Source organism: Engystomops pustulosus, chromosome 8 (genome assembly GCF_040894005.1).
Source record: "Engystomops pustulosus chromosome 8, aEngPut4.maternal, whole genome shotgun sequence".
Lineage (NCBI taxonomy): Eukaryota > Metazoa > Chordata > Amphibia > Anura > Leptodactylidae > Engystomops > Engystomops pustulosus.
The window spans coordinates 2,457,535-2,481,351 of record NC_092418.1 but is presented as its reverse complement, the minus strand read 5'-3'; the positions used below and the strand labels follow the sequence as shown (position 1 = coordinate 2,481,351).

The 23,817-nt window shown below is 47.8% G+C and overlaps 1 protein-coding gene across 8 annotated transcripts in view; it reads left to right on the top strand.

Annotated features, from left to right (window-relative positions):
* Positions 1 to 23,817, top strand: part of LOC140076243 (uncharacterized) — a 79,693-nt gene that overhangs the window by 32,676 nt on the left and 23,200 nt on the right. For 5 of the 8 annotated variants that reach the window (XM_072122767.1, XM_072122765.1, XM_072122763.1 and 2 more), the window contains 6 exons: positions 11,005 to 11,046; positions 11,822 to 11,884; positions 14,895 to 15,183; positions 15,335 to 15,526; positions 15,644 to 15,678; positions 16,895 to 16,924. In XM_072122767.1, coding sequence (XP_071978868.1) covers positions 11,005 to 11,046; positions 11,822 to 11,884; positions 14,895 to 15,183; positions 15,335 to 15,526; positions 15,644 to 15,678; positions 16,895 to 16,924 — 651 coding nt within the window. The remainder of the gene's footprint in view (positions 1 to 11,004; positions 11,047 to 11,821; positions 11,885 to 14,894; positions 15,184 to 15,334; positions 15,527 to 15,643; positions 15,679 to 16,894; positions 16,925 to 23,817) is intronic. The other 3 variants (XR_011849536.1, XM_072122768.1, XM_072122769.1) reach the window with 2 other exon arrangements.

The window sequence follows — 23,817 nt, the reverse complement described above, 5'->3', positions numbered from 1 at the left end:
GGTGATATGTGATGGGTGATATGTGATGGTGATAGGTGATGGTGATGGGTGATATGTGATATGTGATGGGTGATGGGTGATATGTGATAGGTGATGGGTGATGGGTGATGGTGATGTGTGATGGAGATCGGTGATGGGTGATGGTGATGTGTGATGGAGATCGGTGATGGGGGATGGTGATGGGTGATGTGTGATGGAGATCTGTGATGGGTGAATGGTGATGGGTGATATGTGATGGGTGATATGTGATGGGTGATATGTGATGGTGATGGGTGATGGGTGATATGTGATGGGTGATATGTGATGGGTGATATGTGATGGGTGATATGTGATGGGTGATATGTGATGGGTGATGGGTGATATGTGATGGGTGATGGGTGATGGGTGATATGTGATGGGGGATGGTGATGGGTGATATGTGATGGGTGATGGGTGATATGTGATGGTGATGGGTGATATGTGATGGGTGATGGTGATGGGTGATATGTGATGGGGATGGGTGATGGAGATTGGTGATGGGTGATGGGTGATGGGTGATGGGTGATATGTGATGGGTGATATGTGATGGGTGATATGTGATGGGTGATATGTGATGGGTGATATGTGATGGGTGATATGTGATGGGTGATGGGTGATATGTGATGGGTGATGGGTGATATGTGATGGGTGATATGTGATGGGTGATATGTGATGGTGATGGGTGATGGGTGATATGTGATGGGTGATGGGTGATATGTGATGGTGATGGGTGATATGTGATGTGTGATGGAGATCGGTGATGGGTGATGGTGATGTGTGATGGAGATCGGTGATGGGGGATGGTGATGGGTGATGTGTGATGGAGATCTGTGATGGGTGAATGGTGATGGGTGATATGTGATGGGTGATATGTGATGGTGATGGGTGATGGTGATGGGTGATGGGTGATATGTGATATGTGATGGGTGATGCGTGATGGGTGATATGTGATAGGTGATGGGTGATGGTGATGTGTGATGGAGATCGGTGATGGGTGATGGTGATGTGTGATGGAGATCGGTGATGGGGGATGGTGATGGGTGATGTGTGATGGAGATCTGTGATGGGTGAATGGTGATGGGTGATATGTGATGGGTGATATGTGATGGTGATGGGTGATGGGTGATATGTGATGGGTGATGGGTGATATGTGATGGTGATGGGTGATGGGTGATATGTGATGGGTGATGGGTGATATGTGATGGTGATGGGTGATATGTGATGTGTGATGGAGATCGGTGATTGGTGATGTGTGATGGAGATCTGTGATGGGTGATGTGTGATGGAGATCTGTGATGGGTGATGGGTGATATGTGATGGTGATGGGTGATGGGTGATATGTGGTGGGTGATGGGTGATATGTGATGGTGATGGGTGATATGTGATGTGTGATGGAGATCGGTGATTGGTGATGTGTGATGGAGATCTGTGATGGGTGATGTGTGATGGAGATCTGTGATGGGTGATGGGTGATATGTGATGGTGATATGTGATGGGTGATATGTGATGGTGATGGGTGATATGTGATGGTGATGGGTGATATGTGATGGGTGATGGTGATATGTGATGGGTGATATGTGATGGGTGATGGGTGATATGTGATGGAGATCGGTGATGGGTAATGGTGATGGGTGATGTGTGATGGAGATCGGTGATGTGTGATGGAGATCGGTGATGGGGGATGGTGATGGGTGATGTGTGATGGAGATCTGTGATGGGTGAATGGTGATGGGTGATATGTGATGGGTGATATGTGATGGTGATGGGTGATGGGTGATGGGTGATATGTGATGGGTGAGGGGTGATATGTGATATGTGATGGGTGATAGGTGATGGGTGATGGTGATGTGTGATGGAGATCGGTGATTGGTGATTGGTGATGGGTGATGTGTGATGGAGATCGGTGATGGGTGATGTGTGATGTGTGATTAAGATCGGTGATGGTGATGTGTGATGGAGATCGGTGATGGGGGATGGTGATGGGTGATGTGTGATGGAGATCTGTGATGGGTGATAGGTGATGGTGATGGGTGATATGTGATGGTGATGGGTGATATGTGATGGGTGATATGTGATGGGTGATGGTGATATGTGATGGGTGATATGTAATGGGTGATATGTGATGGGTGATGTGTGATGGAGATATGTGATATGTGATGGGTGATATGTGATGGGTGATGGTGATATGTGATGGGTGATATGTAATGGGTGATATGTGATGGGTGATGGTGATGTGTGATGGAGATCGGTGATGGGGGATGGTGATGGGTGATGTGTGATGGAGATCTGTGATGGGTGTTGGGTGATGGTGATGGGTGATATGTGATATGTGATGGTGATGGGTGATATGTGATGGGTGATATGTGATGGGTGATATGTGATATGTGATATGTGATGGGTGATGGGTGATATGTGATGGTGATGGGTGATATGTGATGGGGGATGGTGATGGGTGATATGTGATGGTGATGGGTGATATGTGATTGGGATGGGTGATATGTGATGGAGATCGGTGATGGGGGATGGTGATGGGTGATGTGTGATGGAGATCTGTGATGGGTGATAGGTGATGGTGATGGGTGATATGTGATGGTGATGGGTGATATGTGATGGGTGATATGTGATGGGTGATATGTGATGGGTGATGGTGATGTGTGATGGAGATCGGTGATTAGTGATGGGTGATGTGTGATGGAGATCTGTGATGGGTGTTGGGTGATGGTGATGGGTGATATGTGATGGTGATGGGTGATATGTGATGGGTGATATGTGATGGGTGATATGTGATATGTGATATGTGATGGGTGATGGGTGATATGTGATGGTGATGGGTGATATGTGATGGGGGATGGTGATGGGTGATATGTGATGGTGATGGGTGATATGTGATGGGGATGGGTGATATGTGATGGTGATGGGTGATATGTGATGGTGATGGGTGATGGGTGATATGTGATGGGGGATGGTGATGGGTGATATGTGATGGGTGATATGTGATGGGTGATGGTGATGGGTGATATGTGATGGGGATGGGTGATGGAGATTGGTGATGGGTGATATGTGATGGTGATGGGTGATGGGTGATATGTGATGGGTGATATGTGATGGGTGATATGTGATGGGTGATATGTGATGGGTGATGGGTGATGGGTGATATGTGATGGGGGATGGTGATGGGTGATATGTGATGGGTGATGGGTGATATGTGATGGTGATGGGTGATATGTGATGGGTGATGGTGATGGGTGATATGTGATGGGGATGGGTGATGGAGATTGGTGATGGGTGATGGGTGATATGTGATATGTGATGGGTGATGGGTGATATGTGATAGGTGATGGGTGATGGGTGATGGTGATGTGTGATGGAGATCGGTGATGGGTGATGGTGATGTGTGATGGAGATCGGTGATGGGGGATGGTGATGGGTGATGTGTGATGGAGATCTGTGATGGGTGAATGGTGATGGGTGATATGTGATGGGTGATATGTGATGGGTGATATGTGATGGTGATGGGTGATGGGTGATATGTGATGGGTGATATGTGATGGGTGATATGTGATGGGTGATATGTGATGGGTGATATGTGATGGGTGATGGGTGATATGTGATGGGTGATGGGTGATGGGTGATATGTGATGGGGGATGGTGATGGGTGATATGTGATGGGTGATGGGTGATATGTGATGGTGATGGGTGATATGTGATGGGTGATGGTGATGGGTGATATGTGATGGGGATGGGTGATGGAGATTGGTGATGGGTGATGGGTGATGGGTGATATGTGATGGGTGATATGTGATGGGTGATATGTGATGGGTGATATGTGATGGGTGATATGTGATGGGTGATGGGTGATATGTGATGGGTGATATGTGATGGGTGATATGTGATGGGTGATATGTGATGGTGATGGGTGATGGGTGATATGTGATGGGTGATGGGTGATATGTGATGGTGATGGGTGATATGTGATGTGTGATGGAGATCGGTGATGGGTGATGGTGATGTGTGATGGAGATCGGTGATGGGGGATGGTGATGGGTGATGTGTGATGGAGATCTGTGATGGGTGAATGGTGATGGGTGATATGTGATGGGTGATATGTGATGGTGATGGGTGATGGTGATGGGTGATGGGTGATATGTGATATGTGATGGGTGATGCGTGATGGGTGATATGTGATAGGTGATGGGTGATGGTGATGTGTGATGGAGATCGGTGATGGGTGATGGTGATGTGTGATGGAGATCGGTGATGGGGGATGGTGATGGGTGATGTGTGATGGAGATCTGTGATGGGTGAATGGTGATGGGTGATATGTGATGGGTGATATGTGATGGTGATGGGTGATGGGTGATATGTGATGGGTGATGGGTGATATGTGATGGTGATGGGTGATGGGTGATATGTGATGGGTGATGGGTGATATGTGATGGTGATGGGTGATATGTGATGTGTGATGGAGATCGGTGATTGGTGATGTGTGATGGAGATCTGTGATGGGTGATGTGTGATGGAGATCTGTGATGGGTGATGGGTGATATGTGATGGTGATGGGTGATGGGTGATATGTGGTGGGTGATGGGTGATATGTGATGGTGATGGGTGATATGTGATGTGTGATGGAGATCGGTGATTGGTGATGTGTGATGGAGATCTGTGATGGGTGATGTGTGATGGAGATCTGTGATGGGTGATGGGTGATATGTGATGGTGATATGTGATGGGTGATATGTGATGGTGATGGGTGATATGTGATGTGTGATGGAGATCGGTGATTGGTGATGTGTGATGGAGATCTGTGATGGGTGATGGGTGATGGTGATGGGTGATATGTGATGTGTGATGTGTGATTGAGATCTGTGATGGGTGATGGTGATGGGTGATATGTGATGTGTGATGTGTGATTGAGATCTGTGATGGGTGATGGTGATGGGGATGTGTGATGGGTGATGGGGATGTGTGATGTGTGATGGAGATCGGTGATTGGTGATGGGTGATGTGTGATGCGCTTCTATAAGTTTTTTCTACTTAATGAGGCTTCAATCTAGTTCTTACTCATTATACACCTGAGTTTGTCCATTTACTGCTTGTTGGTGATCTCCTTACCATGTAGGGAAGGTGCATCCAGACTGGGGAATGCTGTGGCGGGAGAGAAATTGCATTAAAGGGTTAATAGGTTCTTTAATGTAAAGGGGCATTATATAAGTGTCTCCTCCCCTCACCCCTGTTCCTGCACCCTATAAGGGGCTGGGACCCTGTGCTCTCCCTCTTTGCACTGCGGCACCTGAGGCAGCCCCCCCCCCCCCCCATTCTGCTCCCTCCCCTCCCCCCTCCCTATGTCGGTGTTATGTTTTCGTGCTTTTGGTTCTATGTTTGATAGCACAGAAGTCACAGCTGGCGGGAAAAAACTGAGAAATGATGGATCTGGCGCTTTGCTCGTCTGACCGACTGGTCATCTGGGAGGTGGGATTGTTGAGTCCGAGCCGTGTATGTCACTGGAGATTTATACCTCGAGATGTTACTATTTTTCCATAACAAGTTTTATAATGTTTGTTACTTGTTAATAATGTGAGAGTAAAGCTGTGACCATGAGCCTCCGTGTGCGTTATTGGGGACGTTAAAGTGTTAAACTGATGGTGAGTCACACAGAAAAGAGCCGGCTAATGGCTTAACTACCGGCAATGCTTCATGCGTTTCACCAGTTTTGAGTCTAAGATGAACATTTACAGAATAAGACGAGGCAGCGCCATCCACATGCGGAGGACACGGTGGCGCGGAGGACACGGCGGCGTGGAGGACACGGCGGCGCGGAGGGCACGGCGGCGCGGAGGACACGGCGGCGCGGAGGACGCGGCGGCGCGGAGGACACGGCGGCGCGGAGGAGTCCACACCTACCTCAATGTATGGAGCACCAGATCTTCCTAGTAAGGGAATTCCCTGGAGTGTCAGGTAGAGGGGATCCTGCTGGAGACGGGGCGCAGGTCTGATACCCCTGAGATATGAGGCAGGTGCTGAGCATTGTTACTCGTCCCATCCAGGAGCATGACATGGCTGATAACAGAGAGTAATAGACCCTACTCCCCGTTCCTGCATTCAGCCTTCTCTTCAGCTGATAACAGAGAGCAGTAGTCTGCTTTGGGCGGAGCTGGGTGGGTACATTAAGCCCGGATGTTCTCCTTTCTATTCTTCACACTTTCACTTTCTCTCTTACTCACTTCTTGAGTTTCGACTTTCAGAAAACTTCAGCTTTATGTGTGAGTATGAGACGGTGAGGAGGATAATGGGGGGTGAAGGGGCAGAGACCCCAATCTGCCCATTATAGTTGTAGCCTGAGTCTGGGGGGATGATTGCTGAAACCCGGAAGAAGGTACTCTGGAGGTAGGTGCTCTGGAGGAAGGTACTCTGGAGGTAGGTGCTCTGGAGGAAGGTACTCTGGAGGTAGGTGCTCTGGAGGAAGGTACTCTGGAGGTAGGTGCTCTGGAGGAAGGTACTCTGGAGGTAGGTGCTCTGGAGGAAGGTACTCTGGAGGTAGGTGCTCTGGAGGAAGGTACTCTGGAGGTAGGTGCTCTGGAGGTAGGTAGATCCTCTACATCATGCACTGTACACTCTTCCTTAGTGATAATTCTAGCAGAGAGAGGACAGAAGGGGGTCTACAGTATAATCCTAGGGATCAGGGGTGAGAGGCGTCTGTAGTATAATCCTGGGGGTCAGGGGTGAGGGGAGTCTGGTTATAATGCTCCAGCATGACATCATAGCTGTCAGTGACTGACCTGCAGAGTGATGTCATAGCTGTCAGTGACTGACCTGCAGAGTGATGTCATAGCTGTCAGTGACTGACCTGCAGAGTGATGTCATAGCTGTCAGTGACTGACCTGCACAGTGATGTCATAGCTGCCAGTGACTGACCTGCACAGTGATGTCATAGCTGTCAGTGACTGACCTGCAGAGTGATGTCATAGCTGTCAGTGACTGACCTGCAGAGTGATGTCATAGCTGTCAGTGACTGACCTGCAGAGTGATGTCATAGCTGTCAGTGACTGACCTGCAGAGTGATGTCATAGCTGTCAGTGACTGACCTGCACAGTGATGTCATAGCTGTCACTGACTGACCTGCAGAGTGATGTCATAGCTGTCAGTGACTGACCTGCAGAGTGATGTCATAGCTGTCAGTGACTGACCTGCAGAGTGATGTCATAGCTGTCAGTGACTGACCTGCAGAGTGATGTCATAGCTGTCAGTGACTGACCTGCACAGTGATGTCATAGCTGTCAGTGACTGACCTGCACAGTGATGTCATAGCTGTCAGTGACTGACCTGCACAGTGATGTCATAGCTGTCAGTGACTGACCTGCACAGTGATGTCATAGCTGTCAGTGACTGACCTGCACAGTGATGTCATAGCTGTCAGTGACTGACCTGCACAGTGATGTCATAGCTGTCAGTGACTGACCTGCAGAGTGATGTCATAGCTGTCAGTGACTGACCTGCAGAGTGATGTCATAGCTGTCAGTGACTGACCTGCAGAGTGATGTCATAGCTGTCAGTGACTGACCTGCAGAGTGATGTCATAGCTGTCAGTGACTGACCTGCAGAGTGATGTCATAGCTGTCAGTGACTGACCTGCACAGTGATGTCATAGGTGTCACTGACTGACCTGCAGAGTGATGTCATAGCTGTCAGTGACTGACCTGCAGAGTGATGTCATAGCTGTCAGTGACTGACCTGCAGAGTGATGTCATAGCGGTCAGTGACTGACCTGCACAGTGATGTCATAGCTGTCAGTGACTGACCTGCACAGTGATGTCATAGCTGTCAGTGACTGACCTGCACAGTGATGTCATAGCTGTCAGTGACTGACCTGCACAGTGATGTCATAGCTGTCAGTGACTGACCTGCACAGTGATGTCATAGCTGTCAGTGACTGACCTGCACAGTGATGTCATAGCTGTCAGTTACTGACCTGCAGAGTGATGTCATAGCTGTCAGTGACTGACCTGCAGAGTGATGTCATAGCTGTCAGTGACTGACCTGCAGAGTGATGTCATAGCTGTCAGTGACTGACCTGCAGAGTGATGTCATAGCTGTCAGTGACTGACCTGCAGAGTGATGTCATAGCTGTCAGTGACTGACCTGCAGAGTGATGTCATAGCTGTCAGTGACTGACCTGCACAGTGATGTCATAGCTGTCAGTGACTGACCTGCAGAGTGATGTCATAGCTGTCAGTGACTGACCTGCACAGTGATGTCATAGCTGTCAGTGACTGACCTGCAGAGTGATGTCATAGCTGTCAGTGACTGACCTGCACAGTGATGTCATAGCTGTCAGTGACTGACCTGCAGAGTGATGTCATAGCTGTCAGTGACTGACCTGCACAGTGATGTCATAGCTGTCAGTGACTGACCTGCAGAGTGATGTCATAGCTGTCAGTGACTGACCTGCACAGTGATGTCATAGCTGTCAGTGACTGACCTGCAGAGTGATGTCATAGCTGTCAGTGACTGACCTGCAGAGTGATGTCATAGCTGTCAGTGACTGACCTGCACAGTGATGTCATAGCTGTCAGTGACTGACCTGCAGAGTGATGTCATAGCTGTCAGTGACTGACCTGCAGAGCGATGTCATAGCTATCAGTGACTGACCTGCAGAGCGATGTCATAGCTGTCAGTGACTGACCTGCAGAGTGATGTCATAGCTGTCAGTGACTGACCTGCAGAGTGATGTCATAGCTGTCAGTGACTGACCTGCAGAGTGATGTCATAGCTGTCAGTGACTGACCTGCACAGTGATGTCATAGCTGTCAGTGACTGACCTGCAGAGTGATGTCATAGCTGTCAGTGACTGACCTGCACAGTGATGTCATAGCTGTCAGTGACTGACCTGCACAGTGATGTCATAGCTGTCAGTGACTGACCTGCAGAGTGATGTCATAGCTGTCAGTGACTGACCTGCACAGTGATGTCATAGCTGCCAGTGACTGACCTGCACAGTGATGTCATAGCTGTCAGTGACTGACCTGCACAGTGATGTCATAGCTGTCAGTGACTGACCTGCAGAGTGATGTCATAGCTGTCAGTGACTGACCTGCACAGTGATGTCATAGCTGTCAGTGACTGACCTGCACAGTGATGTCATAGCTGTCAGTGACTGACCTGCAGAGTGATGTCATAGCTGTCAGTGACTGACCTGCAGAGCGATGTCATAGCTGTCAGTGACTGACCTGCACAGTGATGTCATAGCTGTCAGTGACTGACCTGCACAGTGATGTCATAGCTGTCAGTGACTGACCTGCAGAGTGATGTCATAGCTGTCAGTGACTGACCTGCAGAGTGATGTCATAGCTGTCAGTGACTGACCTGCACAGTGATGTCATAGCTGTCAGTGACTGACCTGCACAGTGATGTCATAGCTGTCAGCGACTGACCTGCACAGTGATGTCATAGCTGTCAGTGACTGACCTGCAGAGTGATGTCATAGCTGTCAGTGACTGACCTGCAGAGTGATGTCATAGCTGTCAGTGACTGACCTGCACAGTGATGTCATAGCTGTCAGTGACTGACCTGCACAGTGATGTCATAGCTGTCAGTGACTGACCTGCACAGTGATGTCATAGCTGTCAGTGACTGACCTGCAGAGTGATGTCATAGCTGTCAGTGACTGACCTGCAGAGTGATGTCATAGCTGTCAGTGACTGACCTGCACAGTGATGTCATAGCTGTCAGTGACTGACCTGCACAGTGATGTCATAGCTGTCAGTGACTGACCTGCAGAGTGATGTCATAGCTGTCAGTGACTGACCTGCACAGTGATGTCATAGCTGTCAGTGACTGACCTGCAGAGTGATGTCATAGCTGTCAGTGACTGACCTGCAGAGTGATGTCATAGCTGTCAGTGACTGACCTGCACAGTGATGTCATAGCTGTCAGTGACTGACCTGCAGAGTGATGTCATAGCTGTCAGTGACTGACCTGCAGAGCGATGTCATAGCTATCAGTGACTGACCTGCAGAGCGATGTCATAGCTGTCAGTGACTGACCTGCAGAGTGATGTCATAGCTGTCAGTGACTGACCTGCAGAGTGATGTCATAGCTGTCAGTGACTGACCTGCAGAGTGATGTCATAGCTGCCAGTGACTGACCTGCAGAGTGATGTCATAGCTGTCAGTGACTGACCTGCACAGTGATGTCATAGCTGTCAGTGACTGACCTGCACAGTGATGTCATAGCTGTCAGTGACTGACCTGCAGAGTGATGTCATAGCTGTCAGTGACTGACCTGCACAGTGATGTCATAGCTGCCAGTGACTGACCTGCACAGTGATGTCATAGCTGTCAGTGACTGACCTGCACAGTGATGTCATAGCTGTCAGTGACTGACCTGCAGAGTGATGTCATAGCTGTCAGTGACTGACCTGCACAGTGATGTCATAGCTGTCAGTGACTGACCTGCACAGTGATGTCATAGCTGTCAGTGACTGACCTGCAGAGTGATGTCATAGCTGTCAGTGACTGACCTGCAGAGCGATGTCATAGCTGTCAGTGACTGACCTGCAGAGCGATGTCATAGCTGTCAGTGACTGACCTGCACAGTGATGTCATAGCTGTCAGTGACTGACCTGCACAGTGATGTCATAGCTGTCAGTGACTGACCTGCAGAGTGATGTCATAGCTGTCAGTGACTGACCTGCAGAGTGATGTCATAGCTGTCAGTGACTGACCTGCACAGTGATGTCATAGCTGTCAGTGACTGACCTGCACAGTGATGTCATAGCTGTCAGTGACTGACCTGCACAGTGATGTCATAGCTGTCAGTGACTGACCTGCAGAGTGATGTCATAGCTGTCAGTGACTGACCTGCAGAGTGATGTCATAGCTGTCAGTGACTGACCTGCACAGTGATGTCATAGCTGTCAGTGACTGACCTGCACAGTGATGTCATAGCTGTCAGTGACTGATGGTCTTGTATTTCCTCCTCTTCCCGCAGGACAGAGGACACGTGGCCACCATGTCGTTCTTCTCCTGCCTGGTAAGATGTGGGTCTGGTCTGGGGTCCTTCAGTCCCGTCTGGTGACTCATCTCTGTGGTGTCTCCTCAGTCCCGTCCGGTGACTCATCTCTGTGGTGTCTCCTCAGTCCCCTCCGGTGACTCATCTCTGTGGTGTCTCCTCAGTCCCGTCCGGTGACTCATCTCTGTGGTGTCTCCTCAGTCCCCTCCGGTGACTCATCTCTGTGGTGTCCCCTCAGTCCCGTCTGGTGACTCATCTCTGTGGTGTCTCCTCAGTCCCCTCCGGTGACTCATCTCTGTGGTGTCTTCTCAGTCCCCTCCAGTGACTCATCTCTGTGGTGTCCCCTCAGTCCCGTCCGGTGACTCATCTCTGTGGTGTCTCCTCAGTCCCGTCCGGTGACTCATCTCTGTGGTGTCTCCTCAGTCCCGTCCGGTGACTCATCTCTGTGGTGTCCCCTCAGTCCCGTCTGGTGACTCATCTCTGTGGTGTCTCCTCAGTCCCCTCCGGTGACTCATCTCTGTGGTGTCTCCTCAGTCCCCTCCGGTGACTCATCTCTGTGGTGTCTCCTCAGTCCCCTCCAGTGACTCATCTCTGTGGTGTCCCCTCAGTCCCGTCTGGTGACTCATCTCTGTGGTGTCTCCTCAGTCCCCTCCGGTGACTCATCTCTGTGGTGTCCCCTCAGTCCCGTCTGGTGACTCATCTCTGTGGTGTCTCCTCAGTCCCCTCCGGTGACTCATCTCTGTGGTGTCTCCTCAGTCCCCTCCGGTGACTCATCTCTGTGGTGTCTCCTCCTCAGGTCTCCTGTATCTGCTACCCCTGTGCGCTCCTGGGGCTCCTCGTAAGACACATGTGGTCCTCGGTAAGGAAGAAGCCTCCACTATAATATGTGGGGAGGGAGAACAAGACCCTGGAGAACCCTGACCCTGCTACACCTAAAGCTGACCCTGACCCTGCAACACCTAATGCTGACCCTGACCCCACTGACCCCATGATAACCCTAACCCTACTACATCTATTACTGACCCGAACACTTCTAACCTTCATCATAACCCTAATCCTACTACACCTAATGCTGACCCTAGTACACCTAATGCTGACCCTAGTACACCTAATGCTGACCCTAGTACACCTAATGCTGACCCTAGTACACCTAATGCTGACCCTGACCCTAGTACACCTAATGCTGACCCTGACCCTAGTACACCTAATGCTGACCCTAGTACACCTAATGCTGATCCTAGTACACCTAATGCTGACCCTAGTACACCTAATGCTGACCCTAGTACACCTAATGCTGACCCTGACCCTAGTACACCTAATGATAACCCTGACCCTAGTACACCTAATGATAACCCTGACCCTAGTACACCTAATGCTGACCCTAGTACACCTAATGCTGATCCTAGTACACCTAATGCTGACCTTAGTACACCTAATGCTGACCCTAGTACACCTAATGCTGACCCTAGTACACCTAATGCTGACCCTAGTACACCTAATGCTGACCCTAGTACACCTAATGCTGATCCTAGTACACCTAATGCTGACCCTGACCCTAGTACACCTAATGATAACCCTGACCCTAGTACACCTAATGCTGACCCTAGTACACCTAATGCTGACCCTAGTACACCTAATGCTGACCCTAATACACCTAATGCTGATCCTAGTACACCTAATGCTGACCTTAGTACACCTAATGCTGACCCTAGTACACCTAATGCTGACCCTAGTACACCTAATGCTGACCCTAGTACACCTAATGCTGACCTTAGTACACCTAATGCTGACCCTAGTACACCTAATGCTGACCCTGACCCTAGTACACCTAATGCTGACCCTAGTAATCCTAATGCTGATCCTAGTACACCTAATGCTGACCTTAGTACACCTAATGCTGACCCTAGTACACCTAATGCTGACCCTAGTACACCTAATGCTGACCCTAGTACACCTAATGCTGACCCTAGTACACCTAATGCTGACCCTGACCCTAGTACACCTAATGCTGACCCTAGTAATCCTAATGCTGATCCTAGTACACCTAATGCTGACCCTGACCCTAGTACACCTATTACTGATCCTACTGCCCTTCATTATAATCCTAACCCTAACAATCATGATAACCTTAACCCTAGTAACCTTTATGATATCCCTAACCATAATTTATCTATTACTGACCCTAACCCTACTAAACTTCATACCCTGACCCCACTGACCCTAACGCTAACTCTTCTGAGTATATGAAGTATAACGGCAGCATTTACCAATTGAAATAATCCAAAGTCTTTATTCAAAAAATCTTCACATAAATGTCAGGAATCTCCACGAGCTGCTTAAAAGGGAACCCATCAGCATATTTTCTTATATACAGCCAGTGTCAGGTTCCCATAGAGCCCTGTTACCTATGACCCCCTTCTTTTAGATAAAAATTGTTTCCTTCACTTTCCTATTAAAATAGCTTTATAATCTTGCCTTGCATATAGACAATAATAGGGAGAGTCAAGGGGGCGTGTTCTCCAGCAGCTCCTCCCCACCCCCTTCTTAGCATCAGCAAATAATGTCATGTGACCAGGATGACATCATCTAAGGTCCTTTAGTCTCCTAACCATAGCAAACTGTACCCCATGTAAGTGTCTGAAGCCATGAAATCCCAGCAGCCTCCATGGACTTCTACTTCTCCATGGAGGCTACTGGGATGTCATATCATCAGACACATACATGGGGTACAGTTTGCTATGGTTAGGAGACTAAAGAGGAGACTTGGATGATGTCATCCTGGTCACATGATATTTTCTGATGTTGACAAGGCATGGGGAGGAGCTTTTGGACTCAGCTTGAGGAGGCCACGCCTTAAAGACTCGCTCTAGATCTGGCTGTATGCAAGGCAAGACTATAAAGTTGATTTAATGGGGATGTGAGGGAAACAACTTGTAGCTAAAAGAAGGGTGTCTGTTAGTGAATAGGGTCCTAGGGGAACCTGTCATTAGCTGTTTATGTGACAATGTGGTGACAGGTTCCCTTTAAATAAAGAATAAAGACTTTTATAATTAGTAAGTGCTGCGCTTTTCATTATACTTCATAGGCCTATGCTCCTGGGACGACTTCTGCTGCGGAGCACCACTATGGGGCAGATTTACTTACCCGGCCCATTCGCGATGCAGCGGCGCCTTCTCTGCGGTGGATTCGGGTCCGGCCGGGATTCACTAAGGCAGTTCCTCCGACGTCCACCAGGTGGCGCTGCTGAGCTGAAGAGCATCGGAACGCACTGGAATACACCGAGGCCGGCTGAGTGAAGGTAAGTGCGTGCCGAGCGACACATTTTCTGTTTTTAAATGCAGCGTTTTTTTCCGAATACGTCGGGTTTTCGTTCAGCCACGCCCCCCGATTTCCGTCGCGCGCATGACGGCGCTACAATCCGATCGCGTGCGCCAAAATCCTGGGGCAATACAGGGAAAATCAGCGCAAAACGGAAATATTTGGGTAACACGTCGGGAAAACGCGAATCGGGCCTTTAGTAAATGACCCCCAATGTGTCTGCCTCTAGGCCAGGATACAATATTCTGACCAGTGCTCCCTTTGTTTCTTGACGTTGGATTAATGGTAACTCTACTTACCTTTATGCCGACCCTAACCCTACTTACCCCAATGCTAAACCCAACTTACCATTACGTTAACCCTAATTCTGCTCATTTTAACGCTTACACTACTGCTACTTATCCTAATGTTAACCCTTCTCCCAACCCAAGCCCAAGCCCTACTGCTAACCAAAAGCTACAATTACCCCAACCCTACTTACCCTAATGCTACTCCTACCGCTACTTACCCTTCTAGTAATTCTAGTAATGATTGTGCTTTTGGCGTCCCAGTTTTGCTGCCCGGTCTCATCTCGTCGTACTGTTGGGATCTTCTCCCGCTCGGCCTCCGATGACTACGAGTGGCTGACCAGGGCCCTCAACTCCTCCATGTTCAAGAACCTGGTGAACGAGTCCATGTCCGTGTACATCTCAAACCGGGAGGAGGAAACCTTTCGAGATGGCGTCCAAAACTGTGACTTTACCATCTTGTATCACACCAAGAACCGCGGAAGGATCAACATCACCAACGTGACGGACTCCATGTATGATGAGCAGCTGGAGTACATGTCTTCTTATAAAGGTATGAAGGGTCGGAGGTCAGAAACATGACCTGGTCTCCAGAACTCAGTGGTGGATCCTTCTCTTGGTCTGATGGATCCTGGGATCCTCTTGTTGGACGGTCGGACACTGTTCCGGCTCCATGTAAAGCACGGATGGTCTTTGTTCCACAGGCCGGGTGAATGTGATTGTGGTGGTGGATGACCTGGAGAAGGCCGACTATGAGGAGAAGAGGCGCATCATACGGCACCAGCCCGATATCATGAAACATGCCCAAGATCTGGTACTGGTCACCGCCAACGAGAAGAGGCATCCACATCTCCTGGACCCGAAGCTTCAGAGCATCAAGGACCTCATCTCTGCCGGTGAGTGATTGTCTCCCCAGTGTCTGCGGCCCAGGCACCTTATGGTCCTACGTGTACGGCACCTCAATCATAGAAGGTCCCAGTGTCCTTCAAGCCTCATCATCTTCTCTATTCCAGGGTCGTGGAGGACAGTGACTTTCTATGATTATCTGGTAAGAATCTTCCCCTGAGGAACCTGAACATGGGTGACACATGGGGGGTCTCTGTCTGCCCCCCATCCAGAGCCCGGGAACCTCATGTGACGGATATCAGTCCTACATGGACCATACTGTGTGAAGACCGGTGTTGGGGAGGGGTGGTCCGGGTGGGGGCCCGGGGGCTGCTCAGCGATTTGTCCTTGGGTGACTGATGGGTGATGACTTTTCCTGCCCCATAACTACGACGTCTCCTTGGGGATGTCCATGTCTAATGCTCTCTCTTCTCTCCAGGCCTCTATGACCGGCTGGGGAGGGGTGGTCCGGGTGGGGGCCCGGGGGCTGCTCAGCGATTTGTCCTTGGGTGACTGATGGGTGACGACTTTTCCTGCCCCATAACTATGACGTCTCCTTAGGGAGGTCCATGTCTAACGCTCTCTCTTCTCTCCAGGCCTCTATAACCGGCTGGGGAGGGGTGGTCCGGGTGGGGGCCCGGGGGCTGCTCAGCGATTTGTCCTTGGGTGACTGATGGGTGGCGACTTTTCCTGCCCCATAACTACGACATCTCCTTGGGGATGTCCATGTCTAACGCTCTCTCTTCTCTCCAGGCCTCTATGACCGGCTGGGGAGGGGTGGTCCGGGTGGGGGCCCGGGGGCGGCTCAGTGATTTGTCCTTGGGTGACTGATGGGTGGCGACTTTTCCTGCCCCATAACTATGACGTCTCCTTGGGGAGGTCCATGTCTAACGCTCTCTCTTCTCTCCAGGCCTCTATGACCGGCTGGGGAGGGGTGGTCCGGGTGGGGGCCCGGGGGCGGCTCAGTGATTTGTCCTTGGGTGACTGATGGGTGACGACTTTTCCTGCCCCATAACTATGACGTCTCCTTGGGGAGGTCCATGTCTAACGCTCTCTCTTCTCTCCAGGCCTCTATGACCGGCTGGGGAGGGGTGGTCCGGGTGGGGGCCCGGGGGCTGCTCAGCGATTTGTCCTTGGGTGACTGATGGGTGGCCACTTTTCCTGCCCCATAACTATGACGTCTCCTTGGGGAGGTCCATGTCTAACGCTCTCTTCTCTCCAGGCCTCTATGACCGGCTGGGGAGGGGTGGTCCGGGTGGGGGCCCGGGGGCTGCTCAGTGATTTGTCCGTGGGTGACTGATGGGTGGCCACTTTTCCTGCCCCATAACTATGACGTCTCCTTGGGGAGGTCCATGTCTAACGCTCTCTCTTCTCTCCAGGCCTCTATGACCGGCTGGGTATGTCGTAACGTGAGTCACATTCTTCTATTATCTGATGATGTCACCATATGCAGGGGCTATACTCCAGGTGCATTCTGGGCATGTCCTCACACTGCTGTGCTCCACAACCCCCTCTCCAGGGACAATTCATAACACTGGCTGCAGAGAGCACAGAGCACAGCAGTGTGAGGTCTGATTACACATCTCACCAGGGACAATACATAACACTGGCTGCAGAGAGCACAGAGCACAGCAGTGTGAGGTCTGATTACACATATCTCCAGGGACAATACATAACACTGGCTGCAGAGAACACAGAGCACAGCAGTGTGAGGTATGATTACACATCTCTCCAGGGACAATACATAACACTGGCTGGAGAGAGCACAGAGCACAGCAGTGTGAGGTCTGATTACACATCTCTCCAGGGACAATACATAACACTGGCTGCAGAGAGCACAGAGCACAGCAGTGTGAGGTCTGATTACACATCTCTCCAGGGACAATACATAACACTGGCTGCAGAGAGCACAGAGCACAGCAGTGTGAGGTATGATTACACATCTCTCCAGGGACATTACATAACACTGGCTGCAGAGAGCACAGAGCACAGCAGTGTGAGGTCTGATTACACATCTCTCCAGGGACATACATAACACTGGCTGCAGGGAGCACAGACCACAGCAGTGTGAGGTCTGATTACACATCTCTCCAGGGACAGTACATAACACTGGCTGCAGAGAGCACAGAGCACAGCAGTGTGAGGTCTGATTACACATCTCTCCAGGAACAGTACATAACACTGGCTGCAGAGAGCACAGAGCACAGCAGTGTGAGGTCTGATTACACATCTCTCCAGGGACAGTACATAACACTGGCTGCAGAGAGCACAGAGCACAGCAGTGTGAGGTCTGATTACACATCTCTCCAGGGATAATACATAACACTGGCTGCAGAGAGCACAGAGCACAGCAGTGTGAGGTCTGATTACACATCTCTCCAGGGACAATACATAACACTGGCTGCAGAGAGCACAGAGCACAGCAGTGTGAGGTCTGATTACACATCTCTCCAGGGACAATACATAACACTGGCTGCAGAGAGCACAGAGCACAGCAGTGTGAGGTCTGATTACACATCTCTCCAGGGACAATACATAACACTGGCTGCAGAGAGCACAGAGCACAGCAGTGTGAGGTCTGATTACACATCTCTCTATGGACAATACATAACACTGGCTACAGAGAGCACAGAGCACAGCAGTGTGAGGTCTGATTACACATCTCTCCAGGGACAATACATAACACTGGCTGCAGAGAGCACAGAGCACAGCAGTGTGAGGTCTGATTACACATCTCTCCAGGGACGATACATAACACTGGCTGCAGAGAGCACAGAGCACAGCAGTGTGAGGTCTGATTACACATCTCTCCAGGGACAATACATGACACTGGCTGCAGAGAGCACAGAGCACAGCAGTGTGAGGTCTGATTACACATATCTCCAGGGACAATACATAACACTGACTGCAGAGAGCACAGAGCACAGCATTGTGAGGTCTGATTACACATCTCTCCAGGGGCAATACATAACACTGGCTGCAGAGAGCACAGAGCACAGCAGTGTAAGGTCTGATTACACATCTCTCCAGGGACAATACATAGCACTGGCTGCAGAGAGCACAGAGCACAGCAGTGTGAGGTCTGATTACACATCTCTCCAGGGACCATACATAACACTGGCTGCAGAGAGCACAGAGCACAGCAGTGTGAGGTCTGATTACACATCTCTCCAGGGACAGTACATAACACTGGCTGCAGAGAGCACAGAGCACAGCAGTGTGAGGTCTGATTACACATCTCTCCAGGGACAATACATAACACTGGCTGGAGAGAGCACAGAGCACAGCAGGGTGAGGACAAAGTCTGTCTAGTGCTCCCTTATTTCATTATTCTATGGAGTTATCTTATTATACATATAAGATGTTAGTTAAAGTTACTATTTGGCTGCTCTATTTACCCTGAATCCTACATGAAGGTTACTATATATTGTTACTATCTGGCTGTTATACTATACGGTGACCCTGTATTATACAGGATTGTTACTATACTGTTACTATACAGTGACCCTGTATTATACAGGATTGTTACTATAGTGTTACTATGCGGTCACCCTGTATTATACAGGATTGTTACTATACTGTTACTATGCGGTCACCCTGTATTACACAGGATTGTTACTATACTGTTACTATGCGATCACCCTGTATTACACAGGATTGTTACTATAGTGTTACTATGTGGTCACCCTGTATTATACGGGATTGTTACTATAGTGTTACTATGTGGTCACCCTGTATTATACGGGATTGTTACTATAGTGTTACTATGCGGTCACCCTGTATTATACAGGATTGTTACTATACTGTTACTATGCGGTCACCCTGTATTACACAGGATTGTTACTATACTGTTACTATGCGATCACCCTGTATTACACAGGATTGTTACTATAGTGTTACTATGTGGTCACCCTGTATTATACAGGATTGTTACTATAGTGTTACTATGCGGTCACCCTGTATTATACGGGATTGTTACTATAGTGTTACTATGCGGTCACCCTGTATTATACAGGATTGTTACTATACTGTTACTATGCGGTCACCCTGTATTACACAGGATTGTTACTATACTGTTACTATGCGATCACCCTGTATTACACAGGATTGTTACTATAGTGTTACTATGTGGTCACCCTGTATTATACGGGATTGTTACTATAGTGTTACTATGTGGTCACCCTGTATTATACGGGATTGTTACTATAGTGTTACTATGCGGTCACCCTGTATTATACAGGATTGTTACTATACTGTTACTATGCGGTCACCCTGTATTACACAGGATTGTTACTATACTGTTACTATGCGATCACCCTGTATTACACAGGATTGTTACTATAGTGTTACTATGTGGTCACCCTGTATTATACGGGATTGTTACTATAGTGTTACTATGCGGTCACCCTGTATTATACGGGATTGTTACTATAGTGTTACTATGCGGTCACCCTGTATTATACGGGATTGTTACTATAGTGTTACTATGCGGTCACCCTGTATTATACGGGATTGTTACTATAGTGTTACTATGCGGTCACCCTGTATTATACAGGATTGTTACTATACTGTTACTATGCGGTCACCCTGTATTACACAGGATTGTTACTATACTGTTACTATGCGATCACCCTGTATTACACAGGATTGTTACTATAGTGTTACTATGCGGTCACCCTGTATTATACAGGATTGTTACTATACTGTTACTATGCGGTCACCCAGTATTACACAGGATTGTTACTATAGTGTTACTATGCGGTCACCCTGTATTACACAGGATTGTTACTATAGTGTTACTATGCGGTCACCCTGTATTATACGGGATTGTTACTATACTGTTACTATGCGGTCACCCTGTATTATACGGGATTGTTACTATACTGTTACTATGCGGTCACCCTGTATTACACAGGATTGTTACTATACTGTTACTATGTGGTCACCCTGTATTATACAGGATTGTTACTATAGTGTTACTATGCGGTCAACCTGTATTATACGGGATTGTTACTATACTGTTACTATGCGGTGACCCTGTATTATACGGGATTGTTACTATAGTGTTACTATGCGGTGACCCTGTATTATACGGGATTGTTACTATACTGTTACTATGCGGTCACCCTGTATTACACAGGATTGTTACTATAGTGTTACTATGCGGTCACCCTGTATTACACAGGATTGTTACTATACTGTTACTATGCGGTCACCCTGTATTATACGGGATTGTTACTATACTGTTACTATGCGGTGACCCTGTATTATACGGGATTGTTACTATACTGTTACTATGCGGTCACCCTGTATTACACAGGATTGTTACTATAGTGTTACTATGCGGTCACCCTGTATTACACAGGATTGTTACTATAGTGTTACTATGTGGTCACCCTGTATTACACAGGATTGTTACTATAGTGTTACTATGCGGTCAACCTGTATTATACGGGATTGTTACTATACTGTTACTATGCGGTGACCCTGTATTATACGGGATTGTTACTATAGTGTTACTATGCGGTCACCCTGTATTATACGGGATTGTTACTATACTGTTACTATGCGGTCACCCTGTATTACACAGGATTGTTACTATAGTGTTACTATGCGGTCACCCTGTATTACACAGGATTGTTACTATAGTGTTACTATGTGGTCACCCTGTATTACACAGGATTGTTACTATAGTGTTACTATGCGGTCACCCTGTATTACACAGGATTGTTACTATAGTGTTACTATGCGGTCACCCTGTATTACACAGGATTGTTACTATAGTGTTACTATGCGGTCACCCTGTATTACACAGGATTGTTACTATAGTGTTACTATGCGGTCACCCTGTATTACACAGGATTGTTACTATAGTGTTACTATGCGGTCACCCTGTATTACACAGGATTGTTACTATACTGTTACTATGCGGTCACCCTGTATTATACGGGATTGTTACTATAGTGCTACTATGCGGTCACCCTGTATTACACAGGATTGTTACTATAGTGTTACTATGCGGTCACCCTGTATTACACAGGATTGTTACTATAGTGTTACTATGCGGTCACCCTGTATTACACGGGATTGTTACTATAGTGTTACTATGCGGTCACCCTGTATTACACAGGATTGTTACTATACTGTTACTATGCGGTCACCCTGTATTATACAGGATTGTTACTATAGTGTTACTATGCGGTCACCCTGTATTACACGGGATTGTTACTATAGTGTTACTATGCGGTCACCCTGTATTACACGGGATTGTTACTATAGTGTTACTATGCGGTCACCCTGTATTACACGGGATTGTTACTATAGTGTTACTATGCGGTCACCCTGTATTACACAGGATTGTTACTATACTGTTACTATGCGGTCACCTTGTATTACACAGGATTGTTACTATACTGTTACTATGCGATCACCCTGTATTATACGGGATTGTTACTATAGTGTTACTATGCGGTCACCCTGTATTATACGGGATTGTTACTATAGTATTACTATGCGGTCACCCTGTATTACACGGGATTGTTACTATAGTGTTACTATGCGGTCACCCTGTATTACACGGGATTGTTACTATAGTGTTACTATGCGGTCACCCTGTATTACACAGGATTGTTACTATACTGTTACTATGCGGTCACCCTGTATTATACAGGATTGTTACTATAGTGTTACTATGCGGTCACCCTGTATTACACGGGATTGTTACTATAGTGTTACTATGCGGTCACCCTGTATTACACGGGATTGTTACTATAGTGTTACTATGCGGTCACCCTGTATTACACAGGATTGTTACTATACTGTTACTATGCGGTCACCCTGTATTATACGGGATTGTTACTATAGTGTTACTATGCGGTCACCCTGTATTACACGGGATTGTTACTATAGTGTTACTATGCGGTCACCCTGTATTACACAGGATTGTTACTATACTGTTACTATGCGGTCACCTTGTATTACACAGGATTGTTACTATACTGTTACTATGCGATCACCCTTTATTATACGGGATTGTTACTATAGTGTTACTATGCGGTCACCCTGTATTACACAGGATTGTTACTATAGTGTTACTATGCGGTCACCCTGTATTATACGGGATTGTTACTATAGTGTTACTATGCGGTCACCCTGTATTACACGGGATTGTTACTATAGTGTTACTATGCGGTCACCCTGTATTACACGGGATTGTTACTATAGTGTTACTATGCGGTCACCCTGTATTACACAGGATTGTTACTATACTGTTACTATGCGGTCACCCTGTATTACACAGGATTGTTACTATAGTGTTACTATGCGGTCACCCTGTATTACACAGGATTGTTACTATAGTGTTACTATGCGGTCACCCTGTATTACACAGGATTGTTACTATAGTGTTACTATGCGGTCACCCTGTATTATACAGGATTGTTACTATAGTGTTACTATGCGGTCACCCTGTATTACACAGGATTGTTACTATAGTGTTACTATGTGGTCACCTTGTATTACACAGGATTGTTACTATACTGTTACTATGCGATCACCCTGTATTATACGGGATTGTTACTATAGTGTTACTATGCGGTCACCCTGTATTACACAGGATTGTTACTATACTGTTACTATGCGGTCACCCTGTATTACACAGGATTGATACTATAGTGTTACTATGCGGTCACCCTGTATTACACAGGATTTTTACTATAGTGTTACTATGCGGTCACCCTGTATTATACGGGATTGTTACTATAGTGTTACTATGCGGTCACCCTGTATTACACAGGATTGTTACTATAGTGTTACTATGTGGTCACCCTGTATTACACAGGATTGTTACTATAGTGTTACTATGCGGTCACCCTGTATTATACGGGATTGTTACTATAGTGTTACTATGCGGTCACCCTGTATTACACAGGATTGTTACTATACTGTTACTATGTGGTCGTCTGTATTACACAGGATTGTTACTATAGTGTTACTATGCGGTCACCCTGTATTATACGGGATTGTTACTATAGTGTTACTATGCGGTCACCCTGTATTACACAGGATTGTTACTATAGTGTTACTATGCGGTCACCCTGTATTATACGGGATTGTTACTATACTGTTACTATGCGGTCACCCTGTATTACACAGGATTGTTACTATACTGTTACTATGCGATCACCCTGTATTATACGGGATTGTTACTATAGTGTTACTATGCGGTCACCCTGTATTACACAGGATTGTTACTATAGTGTTACTATGCGGTCACCCTGTATTATACGGGATTGTTACTATA